Below are 11,876 nucleotides of genomic sequence, written 5' to 3'. Positions count from 1 at the left end.
TCAGCGTCAAATCGCCTTCAATGAATTCTTTAGTCCTTAAAAATACCATCGCTAACTGGCAACGCAAATGGAACGAAGATGAATTGGGCCGGTGGCTCCACTCAATTATCCCTAAGGTTAGCCTCAAACCATGATTCGAAAGTCTGGACTTGAGTCGGGACTTTATTCGTACCTTCTCCCGACTCATGTCCAATCACTGTTCGTTAGACGCGCTAGTCTTTCGTATTAATCTTGCCGACAACAATCTTTGTGTTTGTGGCCAAGGTTACCACGACATCGAGCACGTTGTTTGGTCGTGCGAGTTGTATCTTGTCGCCAGATCGAATTTAGAAAACTCCCTTAGGGCTAGAGGAAGACAGCCCAATGTGCCGGTGAGAGATGTGTTGGCTCGGTTAGACCTTGATTACATGTCCCAAATCTATATTTTCCTTAAAGCTATCGATGTTCGTTTGTGATTATCCTTATATCCTTTGCGAGCAATTGGTCCCCTTGCTACAAACAGTAGAATAAGTTGAAACGTAAATACACAATAGATATACGAATAGATTTAAGAATTGAGTGTGTGAGATTATCATTATTGCAACGATTTCCTTATATCCCATCCTTTTCCTGAAAAAATATGTCACCGTTCCAAACTCGAGTAGACCGCGAGTAATCGGTTTTCTACCTTACTTACCTTAGATTTAATAAAATGTTAATGTATAGTAATAAAAATATAATTAAGAATTCGGCTCCTTTAAACTTATGTAGCTGAGCCTGTAAAAATAAACGAATTTAATTAAAAAAAAATACTTTTTTTCAATTGATAGAAATAATGCGTAATGGATATTCGGATGAAGGATCACAATAATTGTCTAGAAATAACAAGAGATCAATTAAATGAAGAAGTGTTTCCCGGAAAGGAAATAAACTGCGTATGCGTGCTCATATCTCATATCTCATCATAATCATCAATAATCAAAATTCCACTTGAAATAATCTAGAACCTACCATTTGCCTGAAACCGTATTATTTTGATATCGTTTTAAGTATACAGGGGGACTAGAATTAATGGAAGTGCATACCTAAATGCATTTAATCGTCTGTAAATAATTGGCAATCCATCCAAACTTATTCACGTCTACAGATTGGACAATTTAAACATAAATACGATTTTATTTCAAGTGGCCCTTTCATATTTATTATATCATAATCTAATCTGTAGCCATTCACTGATTAAACAGATACGGTGTATAACGAAAAAATACTAAAGCTCAAAGTATTTCCTCTTGGCCGACTCTTCCACCAGCGTCACGAGCGAGTCAAGTGTCTCCTCTCCAGTCGGGACAATCTGTTCAGATGGTAGAATAAAACCCGAGTTCCACGAGCTTGGACTCGGACGCAGTTCATAAGTGTAAGCTACTCTTACTCCCAGAGTATTGTAAACCCAATCTGCACTCGATCCACTCGCTGGATAGATGGCTTCGTATGTATTTCCGTAGTAATATTTGGTTCCATATCGTTTCGCCAGTGCCGTGACAGTTGCATTTGCGATGTCAGTCAAATCGTCGTGATTTGGGGTGTGTTCGATAGTGTGTCCGTAGGGGTACAGAAGAACCTGGGAGTATGAATGGAAGGCAATGTATGCCTGTATTTTTCCTTTCAAAGATTCAATGTACTGCGATAAACTCTTCATCTCCACTTCCGAAAATGCGTACGGACCTCCATAAGTTTCCGTGTTGCATCGATCACTCGTCCCTTGCTCGGCCCAGTGGAAGTCCCAATTTCTATTAGGGTCAGCGCCGAAACACGCTCGCGAATATGGAGTCCGAGTTTTACGCCACAAGCGGTTCTTCTTGTGGGTATATACATAACCATCTGGGTTAACATTCGGGAAGATGTACCAATCGTAATTTTCTGAAATATTTCTCACTTTAGGATCTTGACTGGTGAGAAGTTCATTCAGAATATATGTCACTGTTGCCGGGGAGATCCATTCACGGGCGTGTATTCCACCTTCGAGAAAGATGCCTGGATTGCCACTTTTATACGACACTTTCACTCCTTTGATTGTACGATTCTCATATGAATGTCCTGCTTCAACCACTTCAACTTGTTCATAATTTAGAGCCAACTTATCTAACCAATTATGAATTTCTTCCAATTCGTGATATTCGTTCCAGTCAAAGATTCCCTTGGTACGTTTCGATTGCATTCGATATTTTTCCTCATCAATTGAACGTTGCAGATTCGTGTCGAGAATTTCAGCCTTGATTCCGTCGACATCCAGCATTTCGGTGAAATCAGCCAGTTTATGAGGAGCGACAACAATGTTGAATCCATCGCCAACTTTTAAGCCTTTTTCTAAGAAGATATAACTATCACTGGAATCTTGCAGCTCATGCAACGTTTTGAGATGATCATTGCTTTTGGCAATCAATCGATAAACTCGGTAATTGTCATATCTTGCCACTTCACCCGCACATATTACGCCAATCCACAGAACTGCAATTACTCCGTTCACTACTGCCTTAAGAACCATTTTACTGCGTCCTCGATAATACACTAACCCGCGCAAGGCCATGAAGACGCTTTTTATACTCGTTCGCAAAGTGGTCCGAAAGAACTCTTGTCTTATCTATAGTGCGCCCCACGCCGGCAAATCTAGTTCATTTAGGTTTACCTGACTGAATAGCAGCTGACTGACTGACTGAATGCTGAAGAGGCTGTTAATTTGCATTTTAAATATCCCGTCGAGAGCACCAAAACATACTTGAACCGTATGTATTTTTTGACCTGATTTCGTGACTTTGATCTATATTTTACAGTTACCTCTACGTTGCGTAGGAATCTGGAGCACAGGATTTTGTATTGAAGATGCGTTTCGCAGAATTGGTGCCAGTTGTTTGTCTGTAAAAAATGTTTCTTGGGCTCATTCGGCGCTAAAAGTTGGGTTATTCGTTGTTTGTAGGGGGTTCGAGCGAAGCTCCCGTAGGAATGTTAGAGCTATCGATGGATTAACATAGATGGATTAACGATAGTTCAACATCACCAACAAGGAAAAAAAGAAAGAGGGTGATGGTGAATTTGGGTGAAAGAGTACAATAATAGATGCAACTAATCTGTCAAGGAATACCTATTATATAAGGTTGAGGAAGAAGAAATTCATTATTTATTTACGCATAATTTACGCACCTTAAGATTTTATCTAGCATAGTTAGAGTGATTCGATGTAAGTCAAATATATTCGATAACTTATTTCCACTTTGTATGTTATTTCATTGTGTCATATTTATAGAAACCCTTGTCTCACTTGGCAACTAACAGTCGATTTTTATAAGCTTTCCTTGAAGCGATTTTTTCACCAGTGAAATCATACGCCATAGAACCTGGTAATCACTTGGCACTTGGCAGGATCGGTTTATACGATGGATGCTTAAGAACGTGCCAATCACATTCTACGGGCTTCTGGTGGGTCACTACAACATAGCCCAGATAATAGGGATCGATGGGGATCTATGAGCAATTGAAGCAGTTGCGCAATAACTAGATTTTTTGCAACAATTATGACATGTAGCTCCATCCTGTGGAAAACTAAACTCGTTCGTATCCACATTTTAAAGCTTTGGCTAGAAAAATTGTTTGTCGGTATCGCTCACTGTTGAAAAAACGATTCAACGACACTTCTAGCCCTTATAACAGCAAATAACAGTGAGTCGTTCAGAGTGAATTGGCTTCCCCGTATCAGGGATTCGGAATATCCGAGGGCGATGGATTTTCGGAATTCCAGATATGTTTATTTTTCTAATTGTCGTGTAAGCCAATATGTAAATAGGACTTATCCGAAGGTATGATTTTCCTAAAAACATCAACATTCATGTTTTCAAACACCAAAATCTGAGAACGCATGGAGCTGCTGATCGAGTAGCTCTTGTTTCTTGATTCTTGTGTTACTGGATCTCGTAAGTATAGTCCACTCAAATACTTCATCAAAGTTTGACTCTAATGCTAGGCATTATCTATTATCTATTATCTTTCAGAATCGCAACCTTAGCATTCTGTCCGGAAACCAGAAGTGTTCGTTGCGCTACTTTACGAGCCCGTTCAACCCCACGCGCTCCATGACTTCGATGTGATCGACTGAACCCACTCACACCCATCGCATGCACGGAGGATTGTTTGCAGATTGGGGAAGGTCAGATAGATAAACAACATCTATTGTTTGCTATCTATCTTGGTTGGAATGAATTGACATTGTTTAGAAAAAGAGGATCAGTGTTTCCATATGATTAACCTCCTTAGTGCGTGCAAATTATCAATAATTTAATGCTTTCGGATATTATTTCGCGATCGTTTGTGCCTTAAAGTTAGCTACAAACTACTAGAAGTTGAAACTAAGCCAACAAATTTTGAATTAATTCCATAACTTAAAGTGACCAGATGGTCAGAGGTCTAACGCGGGACACAAAAAACAAAACGTTATGTGAACATAAACCATAGTTTAGAGAGTCTCATTCATTCGTGAAACTCTTAACATGTCTCCTAGCAATTAAACCTAACGTGTAATCACTCATTTGTGATTTTTCGGTGGTTTAGATTTTGTTTACGCCTGAAAATCTCTCACTCGGTCAGAGCATTTAGGTCTGGCAAGCACGAATCAAATCCTACAATTTTCTTCCAATTATCGAATGGGATGCTCGAAAATTCCAATCCATTTTTCATCGATTTTAGTGTTAACGTATGCATTAAAAAAATGGACTAATTTCGGATGGCGATGAAAATAAACTACAAAAGATAATTTATAGAAACAAATTTTCTTCAAATCTCACGTTTATTAAGTTTACAACAAAAATGATTCAAGGACGTTGATTTGCAGCAGCAGCACTGTCAAGCAACTTGATGATTTTTTCATACTGCAAGCTCCACCCCACAGCGAAGGAGTTGGACATCCTGAGGCACTTTGTGTCCGCCAGATATAGCTGATCTGGTATTTACAATATCATCTCTTTGCCGCTCCTTAAGCCGGGAGATCCAAGCAACCGGTCAAACGGTGGAGAAGAATCTGGCCAAAATGGACATTTTTATGCGAAAGCGTCAGACGAGACTGACCGTATTTGAGCAGCAGTCAATCACCCAGAAGGAGTAGTTTCAGGTGCTGGTGAAAAACTTCTTTCCGGCGAAAGAAGTGAAAAACTTCTTTTCGTGCTCATAATGGGAGACGACACGTGTTTAATGCTAGAATTCAACGAGTGCAAGGGACCGGATACTTTACGTTCCCCAGATAAATGATGGCGACAAATATATCACCCACATCAAGTTCTCCAAGCAGGTCATTCTCTGACAAACGAGAAATGAATATCCAAGCAGCTCTTCTTTCGAGTCATATGGTAAACTAGGAGATATACAGTACGAAGTGCTTGCCGGAAGTTGCGAAGGTGATGTGGTCGAACCTGGGATCAGCCCATTATGCCAAAAGATCACTGGAGGAAGGACCGGTTGGAGATAAAACGCCAACCTTCCCAACATCCCCCAGCTGCGACCGATAGAAAACTTTTGGGCGAATGGCCAAAATGGAGAGACAGCCGACCACCAAAGCCACGAATAGGTAAAAGAACACGCTGACATACATCTTCTCATCGGTCGTAGTTGAGGTGCCGACCAACTTCCGTAAGGCCGCCAAGCGTTTCATTTACGATACTTCATCAAACAACCCTGTCTCTTCCTGTCCTGTATACACTAGTTATTCCGGCTTATTTAACACGTTAAGCCCTGACCGAGCTAAGGAACCAAAGATGAACTTTTCGTCTGACTCACGTTGGTCCCTGCGGATCAATAGGGGACTTTTATAAAAATCATTTTCTAATTTTGTTGCATTTTGAAATGCGGGACTGTCCCGCGTAACGCGGGACGTCTGGTCAGTTTACCTTAACTAGTACGTGAACAAAAAGCAAATCAGAACCTTGGACTTCAAACCTAATACAGACAAAATTAAAGGATCTGTTCCGAACCTGTAGGGGTTTTAAGTCAAAGGTTCTGATGTGTCCGATCCAACTCAACCCTCATACTCATCTTCCCCCTCTGTTGTCTTCCCGTGTCAGAGTCTAACCTGGAACTGGCCCGTTGGTTTGTATTCCCCGGTCAAATCCAAATGGAAAAGGCCTTAACGTGATTCAGATCATGAAAGATCTTGCCAGTTACACTTTAGTATCTGAAATCCGCAGAGTTAGGCTGAAAAAATAACAAGTTATCGTGAATTACCGGAAGCACGCAAACGAGATTGTTGCCGATAAGCATTTCACTCTCGAATATCGCACATTCATTCCCTCCCACAATTTAATAGCCTGCATCCATCTGTCAGCTATCGTTCAATTAAATTATGTTCTCCAACCGACGAAAAGAAACAAACCACTCTGCTCGCCCGAAGCAGACGAGTCCGAACTAGGAAGCAATGCAACCACACCAATACAATCCCTTGCATGCTGCCCATGCTCCACAATCGCACACTACTAGTAAAGCCACACCTTAACACACAGCCGCATCCACCGTCACCGCAGTCTTATATTGACTAACACTTTCTATCTCCCACAAGAAAGACTCGAAGCGAAGTGCATTTCGGACAGCTGTCGGATCGGTTATGGAAATAACAAATTGTTAATAGTACTTAGCTGGGATGTTGTTATTTTTCGATATAGTTGGGTCATCCTGCTGGCAGAATTAGTGTGTTAGTGAATTCTTTTCTTAAAACCACTGCTGTAAAAAATGCACTAAAATGTATGCTACCTCGCACACACACACACATAACCACAGTACACGAGAGAGTGAAAAAAAGACGCCATAATCGAGAAAAACAACCGCAAAACTGCACAATTGAATTTTTTAATTTTTTTTTTTCATTATAACACTATTAACGCATCGGGGCCAATAACAATTTTCACTATAAATTTCACCAACAAACTATTCCTAGCAGCGTATTGAGTCAAAATAGGTTGAAATTCACTAAACGAGGAAGAATAAGAAATCAAATGCGGAACAAAGAAAAACTCATCTACACCCGACGACTGTTCGATCGAGACTCTCGGGAAACTCTCCCATGATGGGGGTAAAACTGAATTTACGCCGTCCGACTCGTTTCGAGTCACCTATGCTGGTGCCGCCCTCTCTGACTACCTTATGGTGGAAACATTGAGGCAACCGGTGCGACTCTTCATGCTCAAGCCCATGACTTTCCAAAAATGCATGTCAGTTGGTCACACAACAGCTTATTGCGCCAACAAGAAGCGCTGTGCCACTTGCAGAGAGCAACATGAGGGCGAATCCTGCAGTGCGACTGAGCATAAGTGCCTATATGGCGAAGGAACCCCAAATGTGCTCTCAGCTTGTGAAACTTACAAGAGTCGATGGGAGAAACAAAAGCGCTCTCTAAAGAAACACGTGAAGCGCACTTCTGCGGAAATTTTGAAGGCCGCTTCTTCACTGGCCCCAAAAGCAACTATAACCAATCTCTACACACAATATCTTCACCACGTTCTCAGTTGACGAAATGGAAACAGACGCATCTAACGAGAGGACACCGTTTATTTTCCAAAGGAACTCCCGGTGCAAAAATGTGTCCACTTCAAAGGACAAGTCCCATCGGTGATGTGTGGCATGCTCAGTTCTGGCAACACGGCCATCGTCAGTTTAGCGATCAAGTGGGCTGGGCACCCGGTACATCTTCCGTCTTCTTAAGGCTGATTTAGACGATGCCAGTCAGCGCTATAGTTGAAGTCTCCAGTGAACAGAGAACAGACACTATGTTCAAGTTACTTGTACCAGTATCGAACAAGTAATTGGCCTCTAACTTAAACAGAGTGTCTGTACTCTATTCACTGGATACTTCAACTAGAGCACTGACTGGCATCGTCTAAATCAGCCTTTAGCAGCAGGCAGTCATCGTTCGGCTTCGGGCGGTCTCTGTTTATCCCGCGGCGCAGAAATACTAATGTTCCATGTTAAACTGCACACTGAGGGAAATAATTAGTAAATGTACCGATTTTTTTTGGTGAATGCTACCAATCTATAATCATTTGTTACCATACGTATGAATATATATGTCAAGCATGGTTCTGCTGTGTAAGCCAAATATCGGTTACATGTTTCATGGCGAAAATGCACGTATTAGAATTATATCCTTATCATACCTCCGTATTGCCTTATTTCATCGGTTAAAATGGTTAATACGCTCACCAGTCTTCAGAGATGACAAGATTCAAGTTTACTAATCTAATCGAGTAAAATATGCCAACCTCTGGTAGGGATGTGGGATCGATGGCAATATGTACGAAAAAATTGTGCATTCTACTAATATTTGCTATCAAAGGTATTTGGTAATTTTCTACCGAGGATTTTTCTAAGTGCAGGAACTTGAATAGAAAAACTAGTAGTATCTGTTATCCGGAGTACGAAATACAGGCGCGACGATTGACGTCCCAACGAACGATTTTTGAGACGATTCGATGGGAGATAGAAAAAACACATGCGACGTGGTTGAAGAATTCAATATAACTGCTTTATTGTTTGCGTATAGAAAGTTCAGCGATAACTTTAATAATAAAGACACTTTTATAGCACTTGATCGATTGGTGATGGATCGTCCATGAATTTTGCACCACCATAAGCCGCCCACCGAATTGCGATCAGCAATTCCTTCTTTTAGTCTGTCTAGCTGGTACAAACTCATCTTCATCAAGAGGAATGATGCGCACCTTCCTCACGTCACGCCGAGTGAGACCCGTAGAGGTTTTAATTGAAACTACTCGTACTAGTCCATCAGTTCCTGGAAATATTTCCATAACGCGGCCCATTGGCCACTGCCTTCCCTTTTCATTGGTGTCCAACAATAAGACGAAATCGCCAACAGATATGTTCGGTGATGACCTCTGCCATTTCGTCATTCGCTGAAGAGCACGGACATACTCCGTTTGCCATCGGCTCCTGAAGTCCTGTGAAAGCCTTTGCACGAACTGCCAACGAGATAAAGAACTGATTTTCCTTTCTAGCAGATTTACTTCCGGAACAGTAGTGAGCGACCTCCCAATCAAAAAATGAGCAGGCGTAAGCGGCTGATGATCGGTAGGTTCAGATGAAATTGGGGAAATTGGCCTGGAATTCATAGTTGCTGTAATTTTAGCCAGGAAAGTCGATAACTCCTCAAAAGTGAAAGTTTGATTCTTCGTGAGATTTCTGAGTAGCTGCTTAGCGACTTTTATCGCAGATTCCCACAAACCGCCGTGATGTGGTGATCTCGCTGGAATAAAACTCCATTCCACACCCTTATCAGTAAGGAAATCCGTAATAGTATTGTTGTGCTCAGTTGAATTGATTAACTTGTAGATGCTGCGAAGTTGTTGAGCTGCAGATCGAAAATTTGACGCATTGTCGGAGTACATTTTAACAGGTAGACCATAACGGCTCGAGAAGCGAGTAAAGGCGGCCAGAAAAGCGGCTGTGGTCAGGTCTGAAACCGCCTCTAAATGAACTGCCTTTGTTGAGAAACAAAAAAACAGTGCTATATATGCTTTGCTTACAATCGCCCCACGCGCTCGGCGCCCGACGGTGTCGAGAGGACCAGCGTAATCGACACCGGTAATTGAGAAAGGTGGATGAGGTTGAACACGATCAGAAGGTAGTTGACCCATCTGCTGGAACACTGGAGCTGGTTTGGCTTTAGCACAAATGATGCACTGACGGTATACCTTTCTAGTGGTACTGGCACCGCGAATAATCCAAAATCGTCTCCTTGACACCGCCAATAATGTTTGTGGTCCGCAGTGGTGGTGTGTAGCGTGATCATACTGTAGTATTAGGAAAGTCAAAATTGATTGTCGCGGTAACAAAATCGGGTGTATAACGTCATAACTGAGACCCGAATGCTGAAGCCTTCCGCCCACCCTGATTAAACCGCATTCATCCAGCATTGGTTTGAGCTGATTTAGGGAGCTATGACGAGAAACTTCCCGTTTCTGTTGCAGACGCAGTAATTCGCTTCCAAAATGTAGTTGCTGAATATGCTTCACGTATATTCTCAAGGCGCGTTCAATTTCATAGGGCAACAAGCGTGAATTTTCTCTGGAGTTGTAATAACGGAAACGGAGGAGACGAGCAGTAACTCGCAACAACATTAGCAGGTCTGGATAAAATCTGGTCATCATGTTGTCGAGGAAAGAGTTCTGATACGCGGCGATAAGAGAAACGGACATTGTTTTTTGTTCTCGACCGATTTGCTGTGCTTCTTGAAGCGTAACAGATGAAACATAGGAGTCGGTTGATTGAGAATGGCCCGATTTTGGACTCCAGACAGGTCCATTCCACCAGAGTGAGTTGTCCCTAAGCTGCTCTGGTATAGCTCCACGTGATATTAAATCAGCAGGATTCTGCTGAGTGTTGATGTGATCCCAATTAATGGCTGGAAGATGTGTTGTAATTTCCGCCACCCGATTGGCAACAAAGGTTTTCCACTTAGAGGCGCCACCCTTCAGCCACGCCAGAACGACTTGTGAGTCGGTCCAGGCGTGTATTTCGAATATAGTTACATTGATGATACTTTGAACATTTGCAATAAGCCGAGCGAGTAACACTGACGCGCAAAGCTCCAAACGTGGGAGTGTTGTTCGATGGTTTCCGATAGGCGCAAGTTTGGACTTCGAACAAAGTAAGTGTGAAGATAAATTGCCGGCTTCATCAATGGTCCGGATGTAAACGCAGGCGCCTATTGCCCTCTCGGAAGCATCACTGTAGCCGTGCAGGTAGATTCGGTGTGGCTTGCATCCGCCAATTACTCTCCGGGGAACCTGAAAATTATTGAGAACCGACAGATGTTGCACAAAAGAATGCCAATAAGTTGTCAACTCACCCGGGGGATTCGCATCCCAGTCCACCCTCAGCTCCCACAATTTTTGCATCACTAACTTCGCCTTCACAATGACGGGGGCCAGTAATCCTAGTGGGTCAAACAGGCTGGCAATTTGAGACAATATGATACGTTTTGTGTGCTGAGAGATCTCGGGTTGATGAAACACGAACTTGAACTCATCGCTGCACGGCTGCCAGTGCATTCCGAGGGCTTTGATTGTAGTGGAGTCGTCAAGATCGATCGCTGTGTTCACTTCGATGTCTAATATGGGTACGCCAGCTAAAGCCGCTGTACAGTTGGACGCCCATTTTCGTAAATGGAAACCACCTGATTCAAACATCGTTGATAACTGCATTCGAAGTTCCTTGGCCTCCTCTACCGTATCCGCCCCGGTGATTACGTCATCGACATAAATTCCTTTCGTCGCCTTCTCGACAGATGCAGGGTAACGATGCTGGAGAGTAGCAATTGTTGCAGGCACTTAGTAGCGAGGTACGACGCACTTCTGGTACCGTACGTAATTGTATTTAGCTGATATTCTTCGATGGGCTCGGTGGCGGACCAACGCCACAGGATTCTTTGATAATTCCGATCGTCTTTGTGTAGCTGTACCATACGGTACATTTGCTGGATATCGCCAGTTAAAACGACTGCTGGGAATCTAAATCGCAGTAAGATGTTTATGAGTGAATCTTGCACAATTGGTCCAAGCATTAGGATGTCATTTAATTTGATTTGCCGCTACTAGTTTTACTAGAGCCGTCGAAAACTACTCGACATTTTGTTGTTGAACTTGACTGCTTTATCACGCAATGATGCGGAAGAAAGACGCAATTTTTGGAGTCAGTAGTAGATGCACTTGACATGTGACCTAGGTCGAGATACTCGCGTAGGAATGAATGATACTGCTCCTTAAGTAGCAGATTCCTGTTCAGTTTTTGCTCGATGTGGCATAAGCGCTTCACTGCAATGTCACGCGAATCTCCCAAGACGGATGGGTTTTCTG

At 42.5% G+C, this 11,876-nt stretch overlaps 2 protein-coding genes across 2 annotated transcripts; both read right to left on the bottom strand.

The window, feature by feature from the left end:
• Positions 1-905: 905 nt before the first annotated feature.
• Positions 906-2,568, bottom strand: LOC129777874 (zinc carboxypeptidase A 1-like). The gene has a single exon (XM_055784444.1). It carries the CDS (start codon positions 2,561-2,563, stop codon positions 1,247-1,249), a length of 1,317 nt encoding a protein of 438 aa, XP_055640419.1. The 5' UTR covers positions 2,564-2,568; the 3' UTR covers positions 906-1,246.
• Positions 2,569-9,340: 6,772 nt separating this feature from the next.
• Positions 9,341-11,210, bottom strand: LOC129773662 (uncharacterized). The gene is made up of 2 exons (XM_055777305.1): positions 9,546-11,210; positions 9,341-9,370 (listed from the first exon to the last, which is right to left on the bottom strand). Exons 1-2 carry the CDS (start codon positions 11,208-11,210, stop codon positions 9,341-9,343), a joined length of 1,695 nt encoding a protein of 564 aa, XP_055633280.1.
• Between the last annotated feature and the right edge of the window lie 666 nt (positions 11,211-11,876).

Source organism: Toxorhynchites rutilus, chromosome 3 (genome assembly GCF_029784135.1).
Source record: "Toxorhynchites rutilus septentrionalis strain SRP chromosome 3, ASM2978413v1, whole genome shotgun sequence".
NCBI lineage: Eukaryota > Metazoa > Arthropoda > Insecta > Diptera > Culicidae > Toxorhynchites > Toxorhynchites rutilus.
The sequence above is the reverse complement of the archived record's forward strand: the minus strand, read 5'-3'. Positions and strand labels throughout refer to the sequence as shown.

Bases quoted from the DNA above. Each gene is read 5' to 3' on its own strand.
- LOC129777874 (XM_055784444.1), bottom strand. From the start codon at position 2,563: ATGGCCTTGCGCGGGTTAGTGTATTATCGAGGACGCAGTAAAATGGTT.
- LOC129773662 (XM_055777305.1), bottom strand. From the start codon at position 11,210: ATGTTTGAATCAGGTGGTTTCCATTTACGAAAATGGGCGTCCAACTGT. The intron at 9,371-9,545 runs GTAAGCAAAGCA...TTCGATCTGCAG, and splicing joins GCCGAGCGCGTGGGGCGATT to CTCAACAACTTCGCAGCATC.